Here is a 27,069-nt window from a genome sequence, read left to right on the forward strand (position 1 = left end):
ATAATCAAGTTATCCAAAAACAAATATATATATATATATATATATATATATATATATATATATATATATATATTCCTAGACTACTACTAGATTTATAAAACATCTCCTATTGAAGTTTTAAATTCAAGTAGCAGGACAAAATTCAGTCGTAAACTTAAAAAGATGTACCTTAACTCAATGTAATTTATGTTAATATACTCCATACTTTTTAAACAATAATCAATGTTCAAACAGCTATTAGAGCAATTTTAAGTGAATAAGATTTAATGAACGAGTGTGACTCCGTACTCGCAGACAAACCTAGGTGAATAGGTTTTGCGAGACTAATGTAAGAAATTTTTGTAACTTTTGTAAACAATAAATAAATAATAATAATAAATAACTGGGGTAATTCTAGGCCATGCATGATTCTAGATGGAGGAATCATATACCTACTTACACTGGAATCACTTCCGCTGCTGCAGGATGCCACCGAAGACGTTAACGTGGCTTTCGAACCAGAACTGGAACTAAAATATTTCAGTAATGCACCTTGAGACTTCTTCGCATCTGCTTCTTTCTTAGCCTTTTTTTTTTTTTTTTTGCGGAATCCCGCACCGCTTTCTTTGACTCTTTTCATTTTCAAAAACTAGTTCAAAGATTGGGTAAAGTTCTAAATGTTTAGTTTTAGAAGATTCAACAGTATTTAAAAGATCGAAACACAATCAAAATGACTTTCGTTCCGTATCCGAAACCCTCGCGAAACAAACATACGAGTAAAGCGTGATTGCGTAACGGTACTTCACGATGCACTAAAACAAAGATCAGTACTGTAGCATGTGTGCTACAGCTGCTACCTTTGATAATGTTTATGTTGGCAGAAATGGTTAACGTATTTTATTAATCTTTCGGATGCCCTGGTAATACGAGACATTTTGGATTTAAGTTTGTTATATGTTGTTTTAAAAAAGAAATTTGTAATTCTTGTTTAGTCTTATTATATTAAAGTTTAAGATTTTAAGTTATTAAATTGGTCTGGAAAGTTCGAGGACACTACCGAATATGTTGGTAATCGCTGCGCTAGACGGCGCGCGAGCAGAACAGCTGATTGTGTGACGTCAGGTGAGACGGGCGAGCGGAGTCGCCTGGTAGGCCCAGGCGGGCGCGCACGTGAAGTAAAACGCGGGTTGGCCATGGTGATGGTTCCACATCGAAGTAACTGTATACGTGTGTTCCTTTTTGAATATGAACGGGGTTTATTTATATAATTTAGAACGCTTTGGTACGATGAACGCGAGTGGTTGGTGAGGCGTGTGTGAATATCGCGAGGATTTTCCAAGGATGAATTATGTGCGCCGAAATAAACTCCAAGACGGTATGGAGAAGAATTCGTCATATCCGTACAATTACCTGCAGCTACGGTAACGTATAATGGCAAGGGTTTGCCATTAAAAACACTCGTGAGCAAACGAGTGTATTTGGTGACCAGACATCACGACGTCAAAAAGCAAGTAAGTGCCAGCCGTGCCACTGCCCCGTTGACCCCATTGACCCCTTTGACCCCTGGTGCGAAACTATTATTTGTGGATTTTTGGGATTTAAATTAACGGACTAATAAAACTGAAACTGGGATTTTACGTTCAGCGTGTTTCACCCAATCCCTGCCAGACCTAGAAGAAAAAAGGCGTCGACCGTTAGAAAATGACTTAACTGAGAAGGGCTTGTAAACCCATAATTTGTAATTTGCTAAATTTTTGGTATATTTATTTGCATGTTAAGGTGTGTCAATTTTTTGCTAGATTTCGCCTATGTTAATTGGTATTTACAGCGGTGATACGCCCGGTGCGTATCTATATTTGTATTTGTATTTGTATTAATATGTTCTTATATATTTTTAATGCCTTTTTATTATTATATAGCTATTTTTTTATAAGTAGTAATAGGGTATGTATTTTATGATGGATGCGCCGATTTGTGATGAAACGATTTTATTATATATATATATATATATTAAATGTTGTCATATAAATTTTGCGTCTTTTTAACTTGCTGCCTCCTCTCACTGTTCGCAACCTTATTAGTATTTTTTAAGCGTGCTATTAGTTTGGGTTTTAATATTTTTTTTGGGTTTACCTGCGCTCGCGGTACGGGGCAATATAGGAGTTTTACTGTGTCCCGGTTTGCGGAAGTTGTTGGTTTGCCCTGGGTTAAGGTCAAACTTTACAGTACAATGCGTAGTACTAAATTCAATGAGTGCGAAAGAGAGGCATCGACACGGGCCGACGCGTGAAACAAAAGATTTTGTATGAGTAATGAACATAATAAGGAGTGCCGCTCAACTCGGCGATGTTGCCGTTCGTATGTAAACAAACAAACATTATAAAGAGCTCTGTCAGTGATTTCGCAATTTTTCATTTAAATAAATATTAAAAAATAGTTGGTGCGCAAAATTTTAGATAAAAATGGAACATTATAGTGTGTCTGACACATGTAATGAATGAATCATAGATCAGATCTCAACCCGCTTCACCGGCGACCCGCCCCCGCGGGCTGCCGCCCGGGGCGGGCCGCCCCCTCCGCCCCACCCACGCTACGCCACTGATAAAATGAACATCAAATTTACCTAATTCTCCAATGTACGTCTTAGCATCCCATTAATTCAGGTTGAATGATTGCAGCATATTTTGCAGCTTTCTTACCCATGAAGTATATCAAAGGGATAACCTGAGTTTCTTCTTCATTAGTTACCAAGGCCAAAGAGTAACATCATGTTGTGAAATAAAATTTCCAGCTGTCCCATTCTGCCCCTTTAGAGCTAAATGGATCTGGCATACGTATTTGATAAACTAGAACATTATTGCTAGCCATTTTGCTGCCTTTTTTAATACAAGGTATGGCTATTAAATAACTGGACTGAAGTCATTACACTTTTTATTCGTCACCAATTACAGCAGAAGTTTTGTCGCCTTCAATGTACTCCCCTTGACGATCCCTACACCCCTCCATGCAATGTTTCCACTGTTGAAAGCAGTGCTGGAAGTCCTCTTCTGTCAGCTGGTTGAGAAGCTCTGTCGCTTTTGCTTTAACCGCTTCCACACTTTCATATCTTGTCCCCTTCAGTGCCGACTTGACCTTGGGAAATAGAAATAAGTCACAGGGGACAAGGTCGGGCGAGTACGGTGATGTTCCAACACGGTGATGCCGTATTTTGCGAGGAACGCTTTCACAGACAAGGAAGAATGGGCTGGTGCATTGTCTTTGTGAAGGATCCAGGACTTGGTCTTCCACAAATCGGGTCTTCGTCTTCTCACATGCTCACGTAGGGCCGTCAGAACCTTGATGTAGAAATGTTGATTGACCGTCTGACCCTCGGGTACCCAGTGAACGTAGACAATGCCACGAATGTCGAAAAAGACAATCATCATTGCTTTTAATTTGGATTTGCTCATCCTGGCTTCTTTTTTTTTGCCTTGGTGAGCTTGGGATCTTCCAATGCAAGGATTGCCTTTTTGTTTTGGGATTGTATGTAAAAAAAACCACGATTCATCACAAGTAATCATCTTGTCTAACAAATCTGGATTAGTGGCAATGTTGTTTAGGATGTCATTACAAATGTTCTGTCTTGATTCCTTTTGCTTGGGAATGAGGAGTTTCCGCACCATTTTTGCGTAAACCTTCCGTATGTTAAATGATTCATGCAAAATCTGTCAAACACTTTCTTTGTCGATTTCTGTCATTTCAGCAAGCCCTCGGATGCTCAGATAATGATCAGCACGGATTAATTTACCAATTTTTTCAATGTTTTTGTCCGTTTTTGACGTTGAGGGCTGTCCTGGGCGCCGATTATCTTCAGTCGTTTCACACCCTTCTTTAAACCGTTTAAACCACTCAAAAACTTGTTTGTGGGACAAACATTTATTCCCGTAGACTTCTTTAAACATTGCATAAGCTTCTATGGCAGTTTTCCCTAGTTTAACAAGAAACTTGAGGTTAACCCATTGCTCCGTCTGACCATTTGGCATTTTTCTGACGCGTCACTAGTGCGTAGATTAATTCAATCAATTGCTATAGTCAAACTGAGCGACCCGCTGGCTTGTCTAACGAGCTCAGGGTGGGGGAAGGACCATCAGACACAGTCATGCTCAAACATGTCGCGGCACGCTCGCAGTTTGCTGGGAGCAGCATCAGTCCAGTTATTAAATAGCCACCCTCGTATTGTACAAACACTTCTTATTTCTTAAACTAATTGCTATCCATATTTTTCATTTCAAATACATGCAACCATAAAATTCGTAAACATTATCTTAGCAACCAGATTATGAAGAAAATTCCATGTAGTAGATTTAATTTTTTAATTACTTTCTTAAAGTTTTTTCATGACAAAACAGTGCAAAACTGCATTGGTGTATACATATATCCAAAGACTTCTATAAAATCGAAATTCCCCATTGCATTAATTTTTTAAAGAACCCATATAGTTGGCTAATCACAATAACTACTAGCAAAAGGAGTGTGAAAAATACTTCCAAATCAACCATAAAGATTTAAAACGGTTTATAAGTAAAAATGTTGAAAGTTTTTAAAAATTCATTTTCATTCGCGAGAGATCCCTAGATGTTTATGGTATGTTCCGGTGGTTATAATGGTAAAAGTAAGTTGAGCAGTCCTCCTCCAGGCTGGAGCACATGTACTGTGCTTGCCCTACTCTTGCCACGCTGTCCGCTTCCCTCGGCTAGTCATCGCTGGAACAGTTACTGCTATCCAGTCAGTCAGGTCGGTCACTGTGAGGCAGGAAGCGATGCCATGTTACAATAACCAGCCCTGTCCGAGAAGAACTCCACCACTTGCAAGATTTACTGGGACATGCTGAGAATGAATTAAATGTTTGCTCTGAACGTGTTTTAAAGCTTTTGGTAGAGAGCTACCTAGTTTGATGGTTATGTGATATTTCAGACAAATCTGCAAGGTAGGGAATTATTATATAGTAAGTAACATCACAAAATAAATTTTACCCTTTTTGTAACTTTATTGTGTGGATTTCAAAATTTTTTCTATATATTTAATGTTAATGTGATCCATTTATAAATTGTAAAATATTTTGCCCCTGATAATAATTATAGAATTATATTGGTCGAACAAAGTATAGTCTAGCAGGAAATAAAAATAAATAAAATGCAGATCACAGCTCTACTTACTTTTTGGGTTTTTGAGGCTACATTGGGTTTATCAACTTTAGTAAGATTATTTTGTGGGTTTGGTAATGATTATTTTTTATCATTTAATTTGTTGCAACATTAAAGTTTTTTCCTTATTTTTATTCTCTTTTGTTACGGATTTTGATGATTAGTTAATTTATTATTTTTTTTGTCTAATTTTTTTTACTAGAACTAATTTTTAAAGTTTTTTTTAACCATTTAGAAGTTACTGGAAAGTGGTGGGCAGCTTGTGGGAAACCTCTTCTTGTGAAGGGGATCATGTGTGATGACATAGAAATAAAATGGTTGTGGCAACCCCCTTGTTAAGCCCATTGCTGGTGTTCCATGGAATCCTAACTGAAAGTAAGTCGTCTGCAGACGATTCGAGTTCCTACACCAGATCTCATACCCATGGTTGACCACCGGAAAAAAACGGGCGCTGTGCCGAATGAATCCTCTGGTGGATCACAAGGGCATAGTTGACGGCCGTAACACATACGGACCGCCTAGAATAGTCATCATAAGCCTTCCGGCTCAGGAACTCTTAACTATCGTTTTTCTCTCAGAGGGGATACTGCCTTAGAGGCATTCAGGCGTAATCCCACGGGTGGTAACTTCGCACCACCGGTCGTTCGACCGAGTGCGGTGCCAGTGGCCCGTACCTGCGGTTCCTCTCGTACTGAGCAGGAATACTGGGGCAACGACCAGTTTCTCAGTAGGGTAAAACTAACCTGTCTCACGACAGGCATCTCAGTTTTTAAATTCTCTCCATGATCTCTGATACATACACAAGTGTTCCCTGACTATGGGTATGGCAAGTGACACGCTAGAGAGTAAACTGAACTAGATACCATTCCACTTACTCTGTGAAGATTCCATTGTTAAACAAGCTTTTGTTCTTTATGTAATTTTAAGAAGTTCTCAGTTAAGAAGTATTGCTTTCTAAAAAGTTGAAAAACTTGTATGATTTGACCCTTTTAAGAAGCTTTTCCTCATTAGCAAATCTAAAATTTATAGTCTTTTGAGAAACTTCTTAACAGTGTTTTACAATATTTACTGCTTGCTCGTTGTTTAGTACCATGAAATGGGGTGCACAGAAATGGTCTGTCCAAAGAATCGTTACGTGTGATATCTTTAGTTTGAATTTTTTATGTTTTGTAAGTTATTTGTCAGTATTATTTTGAGTGAATCTCACTGAAGAATTTGTTACTTAATGATTCCATGAGCTGACTATTTCAATTCACCCCGTTTCATGGTAATCAGTTTGTACACAATAAACGGTATTGGTGCCTTTGGTTGGTCATGTCATGGCCTGAGGAGGAGTGGATGTGAGCCCACTGTGGTGTGGCACTGGGACCGGACTGCGTGTGGCAGGTGGCGGCGGCACTGCGCGAGATGCGGCGCGTGGAGGAGGAGATGAGGAAGCGGGAGAGGCTGGAGGAGGAGCGCAGGCAGCGCGAGGCGGAGCTGGACCGGCAGCAGCAGGAGGTGGACCGGAAGGCGCTCGAGGAAAGCGAGAGGTAGCCCGACAATCATCACACACAAACTGGTCTTCTATCTTAACCTTGTGTCCCTGTGTTGCGTTTCAAACGGCCAAAAGTACGGCGCAAGATCATCACGCATGCATAGTTAATTAAGCTGTTAAAAAGTGAATTAGGTAAGATTTTAAAACATTGCATTGTTGAATTTGGTTTTTCATATCCCACAAAACACTTTTTGAAATAAAAAGACTTAATTTTTGGTTGGATTGGATTATGGCTTAGTCATGTCAGCATCAAGTCAATAGATATAGTGAAGTATTGATGAAATGCTTTGGTTGGGGAAACGCTAATACCCAAGAAACCCACCAGCCCACGGCAACAACCCCCACCTTTCCCACTTGGAAGAATCCATGTTCAACAACACCAGATATTGAACCCGGATTGCTTAGGTGGGATGCAAGTGATCATGTGCCCTTATCGCACAGGGGCCTCCAGTAAAACTCAGACAAGTGATCAATTATCATAAACATTTCCAATACATATTCTGTGAAGCATGGTTTTGACAGTTTTATTGACAGATAAACCTATCAATGATTTCATTAATGTGCAGTTTGAGTGCTTGTAGTCCATCTGTTGCAACATAATGGAACACATTCATTCGTCAGAGAATCCACCGTTAGCTGAGTGGTTAGTTTTTCTGTCTTTTACCGTTTGAATGTGCTAGTAATGTCAAGACCCTGATAGGCTGGTAATTTAATTAAGCTATTGTGTGGTGCGGATTGATTGACAAAGTCGATGCAGGATTGCAGACAGTGTTTACTAAGGGTTCTCACTGTTTTCTTTTTCAACCACGTTCCCATCATCTTGCATCGTCCATTCATCAGTTAGAAAAACAGGGCTAGTGTATACATAAATGTATTCTGCAAGTAATAATAGCATAGTCTCTCCATAGCCACTGCCCGACCATGTTGAGTACTATCTTTCTCTGTACTAGAGCGTGGGGATTTAGTTCCCATTTGGTTGAAAACTGTAATAAAAATAACGAACTTCTGAGTTGATTAAGTTAAGTTCGTAAGAAACCCAGGAGCGTCTCTGGACCAAGCAAGCCGGACAACTTCCCAGGGCCCTGCGGACTAGCCAGGCTCCGCCCCAGCTCTTATATTACTGACACATCTGTAATATCAAATTTTCTTCAAATTAATTTAATTATGAAAACCATAGCTGAAATTTAAGTTTCACATTGGCTTAAAAAAATTTGTTTTAAAGAGTTAATAATTCAAATTTTCAGGAGGAGGGACCCCAACTCCCTTATAAACTGGTGCTATCGCACACCCCCAGGTATGGGATTAAATCCCCCTGGAATTAAGAAGCTCCTCATTGAGGAGGCCCGCTTGCGCTTGCAAAATCGTGACTGTGAAACATCGCTGATAAACGTAAACATCAGCACTATGTTTTATAAATGATTTTCTGTATATTTTTTAATTTTCTACTTATTGCATGCATATAGGCCAACATGTGTGGGCAGACACAACATACAAGCACCCTATCCATCCGCAAAACTCTTGAGCCCTTTTAGCCCCCCTGCGGATTTCTATGAGCCTCTTGCAAATCCTAGAGATTTGCACTCCTACCCTTAGGCTTCCCAAGTAAGATCCCTCTCCAAATTATTTGGCTTTGGAAATGTAAATGGTCCAAAGCCCCGTAAGTCTAGTGGTGCCACAGAAGAAACCAGGTCAGCAGTCTCATCTAGCTGCCATAATTTAAGTTCAGTTATAAAAAGTTATTTAGTCATACAAAGTACTTTAAAGTATTTTAAAATCCCCATTGTATGAATTATTTAAAGAATGTATTAATGTTCAGTATGGACCGGGTATACATTTTTATATTAGGAAACTGGAAAGAAAATGATCCTTCAATCTCTCTGCTCTAATAACTTTGTTCCAGAAAAGAAATCAGTTGTTGATGAATAAAATCACTTAGTTTGAACTTCTAGCAAATGGCTACCCACCTGACATCATAAAACAGTGTATGACATCAAACAAATCCCAAATCACTCAACAAAGAAGTTCACATAAATCAAGTGGCACTTTAATTATTCCCTATGTTTGTGGTCTCTCAGAAAAAATAAGATGTTTGGGAAACAAACACAGATTAAGAGCAGTTTTTAAGTGAAATTCCACTATCAAAAGCTTGATTACCAGAGTAAAACCAGCCCTAGTTAAGTTTTCAATGTCAGAACTGTGTGTATCAGATCCCCTGCAAGTGTGGTTGCATGTACATAAGGAGAACCTGACATGGCCCTTTCAACACACATTAAGGAGCACAATAATAACACAAAGAAGGGTGAAACTAAAAATCTAGACTTTCCGAACATGACCGAGACAATAGCCATAGAATACTCTGGGACAATGCTGCACCACTTATACAGGAAGAACACCCAACTAAAAAGAAACTCTAGGAATCAGCATTTATTGTCAGCAATAGCAGTATTATCAGTTTACAAAGATTTGAATTAAAAATATATATATATGGATTTGGATACCTTTAATTAAAAAAGAAACCAATTTACTACACAACTCGGTTGCAAACCAACAACATTGCCTGTGCAAGGAGAGGAGCTCTAACATATATAAAAATAAACCCTTAGTTTTCCAGTGTCCAATATCAGTTTGTTTGTGCCTGATGACAGGAACAGATGTCAGTTCCCAAAACGTTGCAACTGTTGTCACTGGAAACCTTGTGTGTTCGTCAGTGCTATCGTTGTTGTGTTGTCAATAGTACTTGTTTTTCTTCATCACTGTGTTTATATGTTTGCTGCGTTGTCCAGGTTTGTTCTCTCGTCATAAACCCACTATGTTCGTCTGTGTTGTTATATTATTTTTCATGACTAAGTTCCTTCAACGAAATTCTTGTGCTGCCTGATATTCAGACGTTGAACATTTTTTGTCTGTGCTGTCGTCGTCGTGTTGTCCATAATACTTGTTTAGTTTCATCGTTGGTTCCGTTTGTTTGACATCAGCTGATTCAGTCTTGTTTTCTGTGAAGTTTTTATCATCATATTTTTTATTTTTATTTTTTATTTTCGGAATTTTTCCATGACAAACAGTGCAAAACTGCAATAGGGTATGTCCAAAAAACTGTATTAAATCAAATATAAATTTTAAACCTCTATTACTTATGTAAATGATTTCACCTCAAATATTTTATGTGCTAAAATATATTATTCTTTTGAGTTTCAGTAATGAAAATTAACAAAAAAAGTTAAATTTTAATGTACAAAAAAGTATGACAGTACTATTACTGTTATTGTAAAAGGGACGTCAGTTTTTGTGTATGTTGGTGAACAGCACGTAGAGCTCAGGGAGTCTTTTCTTGTGTTCCAAGCATGCAATATCACGGCTTGGGTGGAATGGACAAAGGGTATGTAACCAAGTTATTTAATATGTTTATATTTTTTTAAATTTGTAAATGATCTGTAATGTCAGTTTAAGAAAAATGAAGCATTTGCTTTCGGTTGTTATTTGAAGAAATTTGAAAAAAACAGAACCCCACGCCAGCTTTTTCAAACAATGCTTAGAAAATCAACAGATCTCAAGGAGTGTAAAGCTACTAACTCTTAGCAAACTGTTAGCCTTAAATATTTCCACTGTTGCTGAAGCATTGCAGGAAATTTAATCATGAATTTAAGACAATTAAAAACATGTTGTTTACACTGGTAATGACTCAGAACAGGTCAGTTAACATTTTTGACTTGTTTATAAGGTTTTATATAGTGTTGCAGTATTACTTTAGTGATGTGTTGGTCCTGATTCTCAGTTCCTCTGGTTCTTGGCAAATTTACAGGCACCGAAAAATGTAAATATGTATAATCTCGGTACCACTGCAAACTTACTTTTAAGTCATATTAAACAAATAAATGTTCTATTTTTAGAACCTACTGTATCTTTGGTGTGACTGGAAATTGTGCGGAGGTTAACCTAAAACTGAGAAAAGATTTTTAAGAACCAGGAAAAAAGCATTACACATCGCTAGGGTTAAGATTATATAGTTTTATGTGTATGCCTATTTCGTTTTTAAAAACAGGAGATTTTGGTGATATTGTTTTTATATTTTAGGAATTCTGTTTATTTGTAACTATAGCATATTATTGAACAAATATGTCACTTAAATGATTTTTACTAGCATATATACCTATATATAAAACTTTTACAGTGTAAAAATATATAATAAACTTATTTAACTCTTTAGAACAATAAAAAATACATGGGCAAGTGCTTGTGTTTGGCAAATATAAAACTGAGTCACTAACAACAGTTGCAAAATAAAAAAAGTAAATAAAATTCCAATAATTTACTACGTACATTTTGGAACAAATTTCCTGCTAAATTAAATACATTATTTGAAATTACAGTACTTATTCAAAGATTACAAGATTAGGATTTTGTGTTTTTAGTCAATTTTTTGTTTTAAATGCTAATTTCATCTTTTTCAGTTTCATTTTGGTGCTAAATTTTATTTATTTTATTTTATTGACTTATTTTATGTGGTGAAGTTAAGTTGAGCCCGCCTTGCCTACCAATTTACTACAGACATTTATAAATTAAATGTAATGTTACAACAAAAAAAAGTACACCACTAAGCTAACCTAAATAAAAGACAATAAATAACAAGAAAGTGATAAAAAACTTACAAAATAAAATACAAATTAAATAAACAAACCAATAACTATCACATAAATGAACATGATTCATTCATATTAACCTACATGTTACTGATATCACAATGAATACATTTTTATCAATAATAAACACAGAAGAGAAATATAGTAGACAAAAAATTTTTTAAAATAAAACTCATCCCAAATACACTGGAAAGCAAAAAAAAATTATCATTAAACTTAAGATTGAAAATTGTTAACGTATAACAAACAATTTAAATAAATATGCATAAAAAACATGCCCACGCACACACACACACGCACACTAAGTGGTGTATTAACTTGCATTTTGGTGTTACATATTGTATTCACATGCTTTGCAGTGATATTCTGGTTTTATCGCAACTCGGTCTGTAAACTCGTCCCTACACATCACTGTTTGCTATTCATCCGACACGACCGACTGTCTGCAGGGTGGCCCAGCAGGAGATTGCAGCCCTCTCACAGATGGCGGAGCAGCTGAACCCGAAACTCGCGAGCTCAGAGCCGTCCGTCGATCTCGACAACCTGTTTGCATTCCTGTCGGATGTGCAGCCTAAGGGGAACAACATCATTGACGAGATCGGGGAGAAAATGGATGAACTCGTTTCCGATCTTGATGTTGAGGTACTACTGATTTTGCTGAAAGGGCTACAATTTTCTAGCGTTACGAAAATTCTGATTGCATGAGGTGAATAGTTAGGTACATGGTGGGGTAACTGTAAGAGGTGGAGAGTGTGTCAGAGGCGATACCACTTCAATGTATGCACTAGCATTCAAACGGGATGACACAAAAAAGGAGGGGGATAGGTATGTAGCGTAGCATGCTATATGCTAGTTGTAACGGCCAGAAGGGGAAACGGTAGAAAATAGAAATGATGCAGCAGTGATGCTACGGAATTCTCGTAACGCTGCTTGAGTTTGTCTACTCCTCAGTATTCATAACGGCTAACGATTGATGCAACCACATTTATTTTATTTAATTCTATTTGAGATCATACCTGCATCCTTACTATTCTCAATTATAATCTCTTGTTCACTAAAAAAATACCAATAATTTATCTCTCTCTATACTTAATAAGAAAGAATTTTCACTTCTGTCGCACGTGGACTCCACACATTCACAGTTTTTTGGAACATGCTTGGTGGTTTCCCAACGGTTTCAATTCCAACTCTGGTGGCCAATAAGGTCTTAAATTATCCATTTATATCCAAATTTTTTGAAATCATTAACTTTTTAAACCCGGCAGAATTTGTAATGAATTATGATAATACTGAATACACACTACGTATCATTAAAAGTACGTAACATTTCTTAAATATTTCACCCACATGTTTCAACTCTGTTGTACTCAAGTTTTTAAAATACGGAGCTTCACCACTCAGAACTATGCCCTGCGATCCTAATTTTGGTCGCAAACCAGAGTTTAGGAACCAATGGACCGAGTGGGCTATAATAATTTTTAGACACTTACAACTCTTGTAGGTCTCTGGGTAAGGACTCAATGTCTTGTGAATAGATGGATCATGTAAATTTTAGTACTACGTATTGTGAAAACCAATTGCACATTATGAAGTAAACGGGACTGTCATGTGGCATTGCTGCAGCTGGAGACGGTCATCCAGCAAGAGGAGGCAGCGCTGTCGGTGATGCAAGGGCTTCCCCCCGCGCCCCCTTCGAGCCTGGATCTCCCAGGGTCGAGGCCCGTGGGCCTGGGGCACCCCACCCTGCCCGAGCCCACGGGACCACCGCCCCCTCCGCCCCTGGACGGCAGTGCCACCTCGGAGCCCATCTACGAGTCCGTGCTGCCGCGGGACGACGAGGCAGAGGAGGGAGGGGGCCTGCCCCCGCCCCCCCTGCCGGCCACCCAACCCCCTCACAAGCCGCGGCCGAGGAGCCCCGGGGTGGACCGCGTGCAGCGCGGGGGTGAGCGGGCGCCCAGCCCCGCGGCGGGCTCCCCCCGCCACAGCCGCCCCAGCTCCCGCACTTCCACCGTGTCCGGGGTGAGCGATCCTCCCCCGAAGCTCGGCCATGGGATTCATATCTCATTGTCATTGTGGTCATGGAGATGAGATAAGATTGGAGCACTGGCTGCCAGCAATGCTTACCATATTTTCCTGCTTTAAATTAAACTTATTTCATAAAGAGTTAAATTCTTTTGAGAGTTCCCACAAAATACTATGTATTTCTCGTACTAAATTTGTTACATGTTTAGATCCTGCCATTTTCGTTCTATTGAGTGTGTTAATTTTTTATGCATTTTATTTCTTAAAAACTATATTTCTGGTAAAAAAACTAAATTTGTGCGATTATATATAATATTTTTTTAAGAAGTTACAAATTACTTGTGTAATTAATAAAACCACATCGTTTTTTGATGTGAAAATTATATTTCTAACATGTTTCCAAACGTTACAACATAGTCTGTTCTACCATTGCTGTTGTAGTATGTATGTACATGCAGCCTTAATGTTTGGGTTTGGTTGAGAACTCTGTGGATTGTGCACACATAGTTGACTATCTTTATTGATACCTTGTCGGTTGAGCGCAGTGCACTATTAAATGCTGAATAAACTTTATCAGCCCGCACTCTTTCAAGGTAGGAGTGTACTATGACACTTGGTGTTTTGCTACTAAACAGTATCATCTCTGGTCTCATTTGAGTGATATTTATTTACTGTTAATATGGCATGAATTAAGGGTGGAATCAAACGCAAAGTTTTTTCACTAAAAAAAAAATCTTGAAGTCATAAACAAAATTAAATAACACCCACACGGTTCTGTAAGTTCTATTTGCAAAAGATTTGTGAATGCCATCATCAAAAATCAACACAATTATTGCCAAATGAGTAAAAATATGAAGTTTGGCTAGAAAATAACGGGACTGATTTTTTAACAGGCAAACAGCGTGGGTCTTAAGGTGAAATGGTACACTGCCGAGTCATGTGACATCCCCTCTCTCCATTTCTGCCACCCACCCTCCCGGCCGCCTGCCGACCCCTCAGTCAGGCTGTGGCCTTCGTTTGTGTCAGACAGTGTATTATCAGTTTGTCTAAAAAAGGCTTAGTGTTTTGAAAGAGCAATGGATTAATGTGGAAAGATTTAGTGAACCTTGGAAAGTCAGCCACAGAGACCCATTCTTCGTTGAAACAAGTGTGTGGTGATTGATGTCAGTCACTCACTCATGTTTCTGGGTGGTTTAAGTGGTTCAGAGAGACCCTCAACGTCAACAATGCAGGAAAACATTGAAAAAATCGGAGATTTAATCCGAAAAGACTGTTGGTAAGTTTTCGTGCAGTTGCTGTGATTGTAGAATGGACAAAGAATCAGTTTGGCTGGTTTTTAAATGAAAATTTTCACATGAGGAAAGTTTGTTCAAAAATGGTTACCAAGAACCTTACTAAAAGATTCTCAAATGAACATAATGAAAACCTTCAAAAAGGACTGTGAAATCTTGAAAAAGTAATATGTGTTAGATCATGGTTTTTCACGTATGATCTTGAAACTAAGTGCCAATCAATGCACTGGAAGAGCCCCAATTCATGGAGACTGAAGCAGGTTCGAATGCCAAAATCAAAATTTGAAGCAATGATGATTATATTTTTATTTTTCTACATCCATGGGATTGTGTATGTGTTTTGGGTGTTTGAAAGTTAGACTTGAACAATTAATATAATCTTGAAGTCCTATCTATGCTCCATGAACAAGTAAGAAGAAAGTGACCTGCATTGTGCAAAAACAAGTTGTGGATTCTTCATCAGGACAGCGGCTTGGCCCAGCTCAGCCCTTACAACTTGTCAAGTCGTTTTTGGCTAAGCATGGAATACCTCTGTTGGAACATCCACCCTACGCACCAGATCTTGCTCAGTGTGACTTTTTTGTTTCCGAAAGTGAAATCAGCAATGAAAGAAACAAGATTTGAGACAGTTGAAGGTGTGAAAGAAAAAGAGACAGGGACCATGAACATACTTTCAGAAGATAATGTCAGACGCTGCTTTGACCGGTGGAAAATTTGCATGGATAGATGTAAGGATCTTGGAGGGAAATATATTGAAGAGGATAATGTTAAAGTTGTGAAGATGTAAGGGTAAGAATGTTTTAGCCATAATCTAGTTTTATTTAGCCAAAATATTACTCTCCATTGCCGCCAATTTAGATTTTTAGCTTTTGAGATTGTCAATTTTTGTAAGCTATAAAACTTAATTTATATACATGTGGCATTATATTGTATCAATGAGAAATTTTAGCATTTTAACAATAACGTTGACTTAACACCTAGTTTTCATAAGAAAATGATATAAATAGTCCATTTATTGATGCATAATATTAGTTAGCAAACTATGGAGGAGAGAATATTGTTTTTACCTAGCAAAGCAGTTTATCCTTTATATTTCATCCATTACGTATATTCTATCTATTACATCTAATCCCAGTAAAAAAATTTCCAAAAGATTATATGTTCTAGTCAATAAGATTAAACATAGCTTGTTTACAGATATTTGGCTGTGGTAGTTAAGAAAATGTCAAAATTTTTTTCTTGTTCACTCAATCCAAGTGTATGTAACAAGTTTCTATTGCTGATTTGATTTATTGTGTATATTAGTTTATTTCTAGGTTGGTTGAAAGTGTTGTGAGTTACGAGCCTGCACACACTGGGGCACTGCTTGCAGGGCATCCAGTCGGCGCACTCGTGGCGGTTCACGGGCAGGCCAGACGAGGACCCGGAGCGGGAGCAGCGACGCAAGTTCCGGGTGGAGCGCAAGCTGCAGGAGCTAGAGGAGCAGGACAAGGAGGCCTTGCTGGACGACACCTACCACGACATCGTCGAGTTCGCCCAGAACTACTTCAACCCCCACGAGCGGTCGCCTGAAGGTATGTCGCCTCCCAGTCCTCCGGTTAGCTCGTACGGTGGGATAGGGCACATTGGTGGTATAATGTTGGACTCTCATTTGGGAGATCATGGGTTAGAATCGGTCTATCTGGACTTTTATTTTACTCATTCAGGAGGTCATAGGTTCGAATCTCAATGCATCCATGTGGACTTTTGTTTTATTCATTTAGGTGATCGTGGGTGTGAATCTCAGTCCATCCACTGGGACTTTTGTTTTACGTGGTGCCTTTAAATCAGTCCAGGAAAATGCTCCAATACTTTAGGCTAACGTTCATCCCTTCCCCGGTTACCCTCAATTTTATGGTTTATATTTGCCTCCAATAACTGTTTTTGACATAATGTGAACCAAAATTAATTAATCCATCAGCTGGTACCTAGTGACCTTTTTTGGTCAGAACTCAGAACACGTGTAAAACCACGCTTTTATGTCAAGGTTACTGAATTCTGTTTCTTATAATCATGAAATTAATTAAGTGTATACATGTTTAACTGATTTTACATGCGTTTCATTTTTGAATTTGATGTGATCCTAGAACCAGGAAAAGTCACATTTATTCCCCTTACTTCCATTAATGCATGTGTTTAGGCAGGCTGCTTTAACTGCTTAGAGGTCTTTTGACAGACTAATTAGACCAGTTGTTTGGTTACCCTTAGTTAAGCTGAATTGAGGGTAGAAAAAAGTCTGGAAGATTAAAAATATTGTAGCTCCCCCTTGCTTCATCAAAAACTCATTCTGATCATTTGCTTGAAATAACACTGACTGCTTGTTATTTGCCTGAAGGCAGGCTGGCTGGTAGTTTTCTTTAACAAATAGGTACTAATTTTCCTGATTAAGGCCAACTGTTTGGAAATTTATAAAAACAATAGCATACTGTTTCTGTCTGAACAATGTAGACTTTCAGATCATTTTCCTGACCAATAGCCGACCCTATTGTCATTTTCCTGACAAGTTGACTCTCTGGTTTTTAACCTGACTACAAACTGACTGCTGGGTTTTAAACCTGACCAAAAGCTACTTGTTGGGCATTTTCCTGACAAAAGGATGATGCCTATTCGTTTCCCTGATCAAAGGCTGAATATCTGGTTGCTTGTCTGATAAAATGTGACAGTTTTATTTTGTTTACTACCAAACACCGACTTTTTGGCCAATTGTTTGACCAAAGGAAGTTTGCCTGAGAAACTATCTGGCCAAAGGAAGATTAATAAATCCTATTTATTATGACTATTCTGACAATTGCTTGACAAATGTGTGACTGTCATCAGACTGAATTTCTTGAAAACTGCCAGAAAAAATGGAGACAATAGAGCAACTGCCTGATTAAATGCAGACTATCTGGGTAACTGCTTGACCAAATGTAGACTTTCTGGTCAACTGCCTAACCAATTGCAAATGTACTGGGCAATTGCCTAACAAAATGAAAATGGCCTGTAAACTGTCTGGCACCAAAATCTGGGCTAAAGGCTGATGGTTTGGGTAAGAGGCAGGCTATCTTGAGCACTTTGTGAACTAAGTTTAACCATTCTGATAATTTACTGAACAATAAACAGCCATTCTGATCAGTTCTTAAACTAAAATTAGCTGTCCCGATAACATGCTTAAGAATTACTAACTGTCCTGATAACTTTCTGAACAAATATCAGCTTTCATTTTCACTGTCTGGGTAAGGTTGTCATCTTCTCTCTTGCCTGAAACCCTTCATGCTCAGCTCTTGAAAGGGTAGGTAGTAGTAGGTGGTCCAATACCTCCAAAGATTCACCAATACTTACATATATTGGTTTGTTAACTTCCATATTTTGGGAGACCAAACACATAGGAAAAATAAACCATATAAGTATGTTTTCATGGAAAGTAAGTGCAAAATTTTTACATATTTAAACCTTGGCGTTGAAGTTAAATTAGAATATAGTGAATTTTTTTTTTTATATTTTCCATGCACAATTTAAAATATATTCTTTTGGTCAGTCAGAGCATTTGACTTGCCAAGAGAATAATATGTAATCTTACCGTTAATGCTTTGAGAATTGGACCACCACACCATTAGGTGTACTTCATTATGCTGATGTTCTGTTACCGTGTATACTACTTGAGTGCTTGCATGGATGACAGTCAGATAATGTCTCAATTATTTAGAAGCATTTGGTTTTTAAGTATTTTTTAAAATGGTTATAGTAATTGCTTATTATCCACCAATGTGGGGTGGCTGCTGGTGCTGTGTTGCTACAGGCACCATCATTGCGACGCTGACGAGGAAGAACAAGTGCACAGAGGTGATGCCCAAGTACGAGATGGTGACCTACTACCGTGGCTCCAGCATCCCCAACTCTCACATACACATGTACGACCCGGACAACGTCAACGTTGCTTGCTCCATATTCAGGGTAAGGTGGGCAATGAATTCATTTAGTTGATTTTTACACTTTTGAAAGCTTTGGATTTAATTTTTTTGTTTACCTGCCTTTGTCTAAATGTTCCCACTACATCAGCGTAACATATCTATGGGCTGAAAATATCTTGCACCACCTTGTCAGTTATTTAAAAAATTTTGGAGCTGAGTGGCAATATGATAGTCACTATTTTATAACCCTCAGTTTTAAATTTTTCTGTAAATACGCTATTTTCCTCTGGTCCTAGGAGAGGCCACAGTGTTAAAGTGGACAGATCACTTGCTTCCCACTGAGGCGATCTGGGTTCAATTCCCAGTTAGGGCAAACCCAGAAATATCGCAAATGGTTAAACATGGCTGATGTTGCATAAATCTACGAGTTTTTTTTCTGGGTTCTCCACACTACGCCACCAATTAATTTTGATTTATTTTCACCTCAATCACCCATCATGGTCTGTAATGACCTCGTTGTTCATGATATGTAAGAACTTATTCATTCAGGAGTTGTTCTACATTACCATGTTTTATTGCATAATCGTAGAGCATAATATAATAAAATCAAGTTTGAAATGTTGGGGTGTAATTTTTATGAGAGAAAATCATTTTTTTTGAGGTAAAGTTATTCATAATATCGTGCAGTAGTTAAAAATTTAAATAAAAATGCAATAAATTAAACAAAATCAATCAATCAATTGAAAATTGTAATGAATTTTCTTTAACTTCATTGGGGGGGTAAACTGTAACTCAGAGGACATACTCGCTTAGCCTAACAAGAGGTTTATTCTTAAAATACCACTTAACTTGATATAATAGTTTTCATTCTAGGATCGAAACGTCTGTCATCCCATACGGGATGTCTGGTGAGAGATGAATTAAATCAGATTTAAAAAATATAATTTGACACTAATTTGAAAATGACATGTATTTGGTTTTTAAATTTCTTATAAGCAAAATCAGTCTCAAGGAACAGGTAGTCTTTATAGATCATGATTAAAATTGCAATAAAAATTCACAAGTTATGACTCACGTAATAACTTCTAAACGACCATAAAAGACAGAGCTTCACTAAACTCCTCACTAATCCTTCCTGATCCGTTAACTTAAGAACATCTAAAACCAGTTAATTATTATTACAGCTATGAAAAGATAGTTCTGTACTCACATTTTTAAATAAGCTGAATATTTCTTGATCCATCACTTTAAAACTAACATAGGGGCGTCTCCTGCTTTTGAAAACCTGAACGAAATTTACATTTTCAAACTTGGACTCTACCGACTCCCTACCAAATCGGTCAGCATCACGACCACTGACCAGTGGGCCTAAACTGACTACATTACAAACCTAGTGAACTCGTTACCAGAGTGAGCCTCGACCTCTCTCTAACTCCCTCTTAAATCTCCGTGCACCACTGCGCCTCCCAGAACAATCCATGGTTATTGAAACAAAGTTTCCAAACATTTAACCAGGACAGCTGAGCAGGCTACCCCCTCCACCCAGCATGCGGCCACACTGCGCGGCCTGTTACGACAGCGCGCCCCAGTGGCTGCGCCAGCGCGCGGCCGAACGAAGAAATTACACAAGTATGTGCAATCTGCAAGCCAGCAGCGCGCCGCGTCAGACCCGTGTCCCAATTACTTGGTCTCGCCACTTGCGCCGATGTGTGAACAGAGCAGCCAGCCCAGAGTCCTATCAGTAAAGTCCCGAAATTTTTTTAAAAAATTATGGAAAATTTTGTACCGCAACAATAAAAACCAAAAATATTAAAGGGAAATATGTTTAATTAAAAAATAAAAGTAAACAAGAGCACGCCAAACAATTTAAATTAATAAATCTTGCATCAAAAACATTTATTTCAACCATTAAATAGAAAAATTAAAACTATGACCTGAACATTAGCCGGAATTAACACACAACTATTGTCGTAGTACATATTAATCATGAAAGTGTGCGGGCTATCAAGTGTAGTTTAATGGCACTAGACAGAGTGCACACATTGCATGCATTCGACAAGCTATCGATATTTTGGGCATTAATGTAACACAATATGAATGATGCCAATTAGCCCTGCCTCCATTTTTATATGCAGTACACAGCGGCGAGGAAGACTTAACAGATAAAGGTCTTTAAATGTCTTTAAAAAAAATTCACACATTGGACAACTTTGTATTTCGTTAATAAATAGTAAGCGTAAATAACCAAAAAAATTATAGGTTTTAACTTTTAACATTGCTTTATATAGAAAAAGAAGTTTTAAATGGGTAACATTGTACATGGGAAAAAAAAAGTATATCTAATTGAGAAAATGGCAGCACCAAAACATCTTACCATTTTGGATGGGAAATCGTATTGTGCAGGTACAACTTAGAGTTTTACTATAATTGTAATTACTGTTTTTTACCATTATAACAACCAAACCAACCAAACTGCTGGACGGCAACTAAAAATAGATGGCTGTTGCATGTTGCTTTATCCTATTGTGGTTATCTACCTACACAAAACACTCATCCGAAAGAGAGATCAAAAATAAAATGCAAAAATTATTCCTTTTTTTTTTTCCTCCAAATTTTGAGGCCCTAAAATAAGAGTGCAGCGATGCAAGTGCAACAATTATGCGGAAAACATGATTTTTATTTCAGGTTTCTTTACATTTTGCAATGGTTATTAGCAAGCCCCTAGAGAGCCCTTAGAAAGGGTGAAAGGGCATGCTGTTATTTTTCTGCTATGCCAAGTGTTGGTGCAGAGACTGTCGGTAACTGTCAGCATCCTTGTCCCTGCAGGACCTGTGCAAGTACCTGCGTGGGGAGCTGAAGACAGATGTGGAGCTGACGACAATCCAGGGCATCGTGGGGTACGGCATAGAGCGGGAGGAGCTGCGCGACGAGATCCTGGTGCAGTGCATGCGGCAAGCGACCAACAACCCTAGCTCCGAGGCGACGGAGCGTGTGTGGCTGCTGCTGTGCCTGTGCATCGTGGCCTTCCAGCCCAGCAAGCTCCTGTACAAGGTGCGTGTGTGGCTGCTGCTGTATGCTGTGCCTGTGCATCATGGCCTTCCAGCCCAGGAAGCTTCCATATCATCTTTTCCCTCTAAACCCACAACACCTTGGAAGGGTTCTTTACTTATGGTTCAACTTCTGTGAACACAGCCAAAGAACAATGGAAATACATACTAACAATGTGAATATCATGCTGAGGACCTGCACTTACGCCTATTAGGTTTTATATAGTGCCAGTTTTATGCAATGTACCAAAAAAATGGAATAATGTGAGGGGTATAAAATTGTATGAATGGTAACGACACATTAATATTTTTTTAACAAGACACATGTTTTGACAAACTATAGTACTTACTATCACAAGCATTACTAACTTTACCATGCAAGACCAACTAAAACTGTGGGCTTCATGCAACCTGGCATCCTTGCTGAGGAGCAGCGCACCTGTTAGGAGCATCACGATGCACGTTCAGAGCTAAGTACTGAGGGCTAGTTGTGTGTTGCAGTACTTCGTGTGCTTCCTGAGGAAGAACCTGCAGCTGGAGGGCAAGCTGCGGCAGTATGTGCAGTGGTGCATGGACAACTGCAAGAACACCAAGGTGTCGTGCCGCCTCTACCCGCCCTCCTCCGTCGAGATCGCCGTGAGTACACGTTGCCTGCCCTCATCTTCAGGGCTGCGGGACTATCGTCAATCACACAGAGTGCAAATTGTCGAATCCCTTTAGAAAGTTCATAACCAGCTCTTATTTTAATCACATTCTCACTTACAAGTACAATGGCAAATTGCATGTGCAGCTTATTTTTCAGGTGTATCATTTAGGAGTTATGTAAATATTAGTTTAGAACCTAGAAGTCATAAAATGAGCACCGATTAAAATATTCCCCTTACAACAAAATACTTACTAGGCTACCTACAGACATGAGTTCTGATAAGATTTTAAGTATGCATATGCTATGAAACTAATTTTTTTATCAGCGTAGATGAGGCTGAAATATATTCTTGTAACAGTTTGTTAAGTTCATAGGCTTGTGATGAAGAGTTCGGTTACAGTAGAAGGTAGAAACTGATTATAATGTTACTGCTTATAATGTTACTGCTTATAATGTTTTCCTGCTTATAGCAACACATTTTTCAATATCCCAACTTTTCCCCCATAAGGAATGTGTATTTACTTCCTGTGTATAATGTTTCACAAATTATACAATATCTGTTTAGTAGGCCTGTGCGAATATTCGAATTTTGGAATATCAAAACGAATAGTATATTATTCGTATTCGATTCGATTTCAAATACTAACACTTCAAAAAAACGAATATTCAGTCATTTATGAAAAAGGCTGGACGGTATCACTGAAACCGGGAAACATTTCAGGATCACGGAGGTTTCTCTCGTTGGGTGGGGGCAAAAGATCCGCGGGATTTTCGTAATGTTTTAGAGTTATGTATATGGAGTTATTCCACTACATCTGGCCACGTAAAGCCCGTTTGAATACAGTAATTCGGAGCGATAACTAACGTATTTTATGTAGAAGAATGTCGTCAGGTCGTTGAAAATAGATTTGAACTGTCAGCATACTGATAAAGATAAATACGTGTGTGTAAAATCCATACAACCGGGACGTTATAGGTGACAGTTTTCAGATTAGAGGGTGAAACATGGTTTGTCGACACTGTAATTTCGTTCCGAACTTGACGGCGAAGAGAAAGAAAATTGTACAGACCATGTGGAAAACATCTGGCCGCATACTCACAGCAAAGACTCCAAAAGCCTAACATGCTACGTCAATGTTTTTCAATAGGATAATACACAGTAAACGACCAGATGCAGGCAGCAACACCCCACCTCTTCATACCCTTCCCAAATTCCTCGCGTAGTGACAGCTCAGGCAATTATCCTGTCCCGCACGTCAAAAAAAAAAACTCTTGCCAAGAACTTATTTAAAAGCTTGTGATCACGTTACATGGTGTACCAAGATTGTGAAGTAAATGGGTTTTCAATGATGTTAGATCCACGGTTCAAAGATTCACTAATTGAGGATGAAAAAAAATATATATATATACGGGTTGAAAATTTGTGCAGGGAGGTATGTAAGCTGTGTAAGCTGAACACAGTAGCTGAAACTATAACTGAGACAAGTGAGGCTACAAGTGAAATGCCTATTAAGAAGTCATCTCTGTGGGCCTACGTGAAACCTTCAACAGCAGCTCCGTCTACGCTTGCAAGCTACAAAGAAACTATCCAAGGAGAAGTAAACGAATATCTGGCAGCACCCTTAATCCCAAAGAATGAAAATCCTTTCAGTTTCTGGTCAGAGAAGGGGCGCACTTATTTCCGAAACATAGCTGTGGTAGCAAGATGGTACTTGCCTATACCTGCTACACAAGTGTGCAGTGAGAGACTTTTCTCAACAGCTGGCAACATTGTGACGTGTAGAAGAGAGAGTCTACTCCCCGAAAATGTAGAGCAGCTTGTGTTTCTCCACAAAAATTTAAATTAGCTAATAGGTAGTGATATGACAAGACTCTTTTTAATACGAAGTAATTATAAAATTGGAGAACCTTAAAATTTTAAGTACTGTTAGTTTTTTGATTCTACATACATTGTATCAGTAAATATGTACCTGTTATCATATTGTAATATGATGTGATATAACATGTTTTATGGGATTTCAATTCTCATTCCAACTATTCGAATTCAATATTCGTATTTGAGAATAATTTGGTATTCGTATTCGAATTCGATTCGAACTAAAAAACTGATATTCGCACAGGCTTACTGTTTAGAATGTTTGTTTCCTAAAATTCAAGAACTGCAAAAAAAAAAAAAAAGTTGGAAATCTCTATGTATCCTATATAGCTAAGGTACATATGTTCGCAGCTGTGTGTGTGTTGGCACCTTCATCTTGGAAAACAAAATAAAAATTCCTTTCACTCCTTGCCATTCTGTTATGTGTTTTCAGATGTACAAACATAGTTCTACAGTATTTGAGTTGCCACCCATTCTGTAATGGCACACAAAAAATAAGTTTTTATATTGTTTATAGAGTTGAATTCATTTCATTCATAGGTAGAAATAGTAAGAACACACATGTACAAGTGGCGAAGGAATTGGACATAGGCATTTCCACTGTAATGCTATCGTTGTGAATCTTGAGAGAATATTTTAAAGAAATGTGGCAGTGTGTCTGTTAATCTGACAAAGAAAATAGAAGCTGGAATATTCATGAAGTTAATAGAAAATCGTTGGCTTGGTTTAAGCAAATTCAATCATAGAGTGGTTTTAACACTGGAACAGTGCTAAATTGATATTTCCTACTTTAAACGCATTCCTGCCTATGTTTTTTTTTTCCTTTTATTCCCTTGAAAAACATTCTAACAGGGTTCTGTTGTAGGCAGTGGCTCAAACCACTCGAGTAAAACTCGTTTCGGGCGAGAGAGTCTTGCCGGAGGTTGTGGAGGTTGTGCTGCGACACTGGCAGCAGCGATCATGGCCCTCGTGCAGTCGGTGCCGATGGTGGTTGCAGGCAGGGGCGTAGCCGGGGGGGGGGGGGGGGGGGGGGCGGGTTTAGGGGTTCAACCCCCCCCCCCCCCCCCCTTAGCACCAAATCTTTAATTAATTTCTTATTCATCACTCAAACAAATTTCATATTAAAATTATTAAAATTTTTACCATTACAATATTTAAATTTAAGTACCGAAAACAGCTAAAATAGCACTATTTTACACCTTAAAATCCAAATTTTCCCGGGGGAGGACCCCCAGACCCCACGCTTTAATACAGGGGGGAGGGGGGGGGCATGCTTTTTAACACCCCCCATACACAAATCCTGGCTACGCCACTGGTTGCAGGCAATGCGCCGCCTGGGCACCATCGTGTGCCGGTTCTTCTTCCTGGACGGGCGGACGAAGGCCATCGACGTGCACCCCACGGACACGGCGAGCGACGCTGCCTACAAGCTGGCGGAGAAGCTGGGGCTGAGGAACCTGGACGGCTGGGCCATCTACCAGAGCCGGCCCGACGGCGAGGAGCACGTCCGCGCCCACGACTACCTGTACGACGTCATCGCCGGCTGGGAAATGTGAGCTTGCTGCCGGCGTCCCGCCCGACAGGCTCTGTCGCCCGCAACACCTTTACATTTCATGTCTCCAGCTTCCTTGCATTTTACTGCCTTCGATTTACTGCCTTAACTAGTTTATTAAATATTTGTAATAAATCTTGTGATAAAACAACAGAAGAGCTATAGTGCTATAGAGCTATAGTGCTATAGAGCTATAGTGATACTGATAAATCTCCACGTTTAGCCCTGTTTGGTGCTGACCATAATTCCTAGTACAAATTGCTCATTAAAGATAGAAGTCCAATGATGCCGATTCCATGTGTTTGGCTGAATCTGAAATTTACAATTTAAAGTCTTTCTTAATAAATCCAAAAAGCCTTTAAATGAAAGCACTGTTATAAAAATGAAATAACCAGAATTGTGTATGACACCGAGTCTTAGTTAGTTAAAATATTTTTGCTATTAACTAGTTTTTTCAGTTCCTAAGTGAAGCAGATTCCTATTCACATTTTGATTCTGATTCCATTAGATTCCCTAAATTTAAGGAGATGGTTCACGATTTTTGGAAATCAGTGTGTTACGTTATCAAAATTTGAGCAAAAATGATTTTAGTAATAGAGATATCAAATTCTACACCTTAAAGAGAAAAGTCCAACCTATTTTATGTGATATTGTTGGACAAAATTAAATTTTTATATAATTTAATAAAAACGTTTGTAATCAGACCTTTTTAAAAATTTTTTTCCTTCAGTATTAACAATTACCTTCGTGCAGTTAAAGTAAATAAAAAGTACATTTAATTTCTAACATATCTTCAGTAATTTCTAATTTCTCCACTGACCTGTTTACTTAAACTTATGATTATTTTGATAGTTTATTATAAATGAAAATTTTTATGTGTGACAAGAAAATTTACTCGTAAAATTATTTATTTTTAAGACTTTTGATGTACATATTTGGATAATTGTGTTTCGTACCTAAGGAATAAAGTCATGTTTTGACTTTGGTGTGAGAACAATTTAAATCAGAGTAATAGATGTGCTGAATAAGCTAAAACAAACGCTTCCTCTTATACTATTAAGGTTTATAGATAGTTGTCAGTGGTGCCAACAGATAGCAGTTCAGTGCTCGCTGGGCTCATTGCTCGCCAGCACGCGCGAGTGCATCGGTGCCACTTAAATTTTTGGTTAACTCCAGTGTTCTATCTATCAGCACTGCGGCTGTTCATCAATGCTTTAAATTATTGGTCGCTATAATTATGCTGGACAATGTATTCTAATGCTAAAGTTATCAATTTCTCTAATACAATAAAGTAACTCACCATCAAGTAATAAATATCAAGTTCAATCAAATATTGAGAAAACAGATGCATATTATTATTAATATTAAA

General features: G+C 38.4%; 1 protein-coding gene across 2 annotated transcripts in view; it reads left to right on the top strand.

Annotated features, from left to right (window-relative positions):
- Positions 1–27,069, top strand: part of LOC134531029 (myosin-I heavy chain) — a 373,169-nt gene that overhangs the window by 267,052 nt on the left and 79,048 nt on the right. For both annotated transcript variants that reach the window (XM_063366521.1, XM_063366522.1), the window contains exons 15-22: positions 6,549–6,694; positions 11,786–11,978; positions 12,960–13,355; positions 16,023–16,224; positions 18,468–18,622; positions 21,406–21,630; positions 22,128–22,262; positions 25,471–25,700. In XM_063366521.1, the coding sequence (XP_063222591.1) occupies positions 6,549–6,694; positions 11,786–11,978; positions 12,960–13,355; positions 16,023–16,224; positions 18,468–18,622; positions 21,406–21,630; positions 22,128–22,262; positions 25,471–25,700 (1,682 nt within the window). The remainder of the gene's footprint in view (positions 1–6,548; positions 6,695–11,785; positions 11,979–12,959; positions 13,356–16,022; positions 16,225–18,467; positions 18,623–21,405; positions 21,631–22,127; positions 22,263–25,470; positions 25,701–27,069) is intronic.

The sequence above is a fragment of the Bacillus rossius genome, chromosome 3 (genome assembly GCF_032445375.1).
Source record: "Bacillus rossius redtenbacheri isolate Brsri chromosome 3, Brsri_v3, whole genome shotgun sequence".
Classification (NCBI taxonomy): domain Eukaryota; kingdom Metazoa; phylum Arthropoda; class Insecta; order Phasmatodea; family Bacillidae; genus Bacillus; species Bacillus rossius.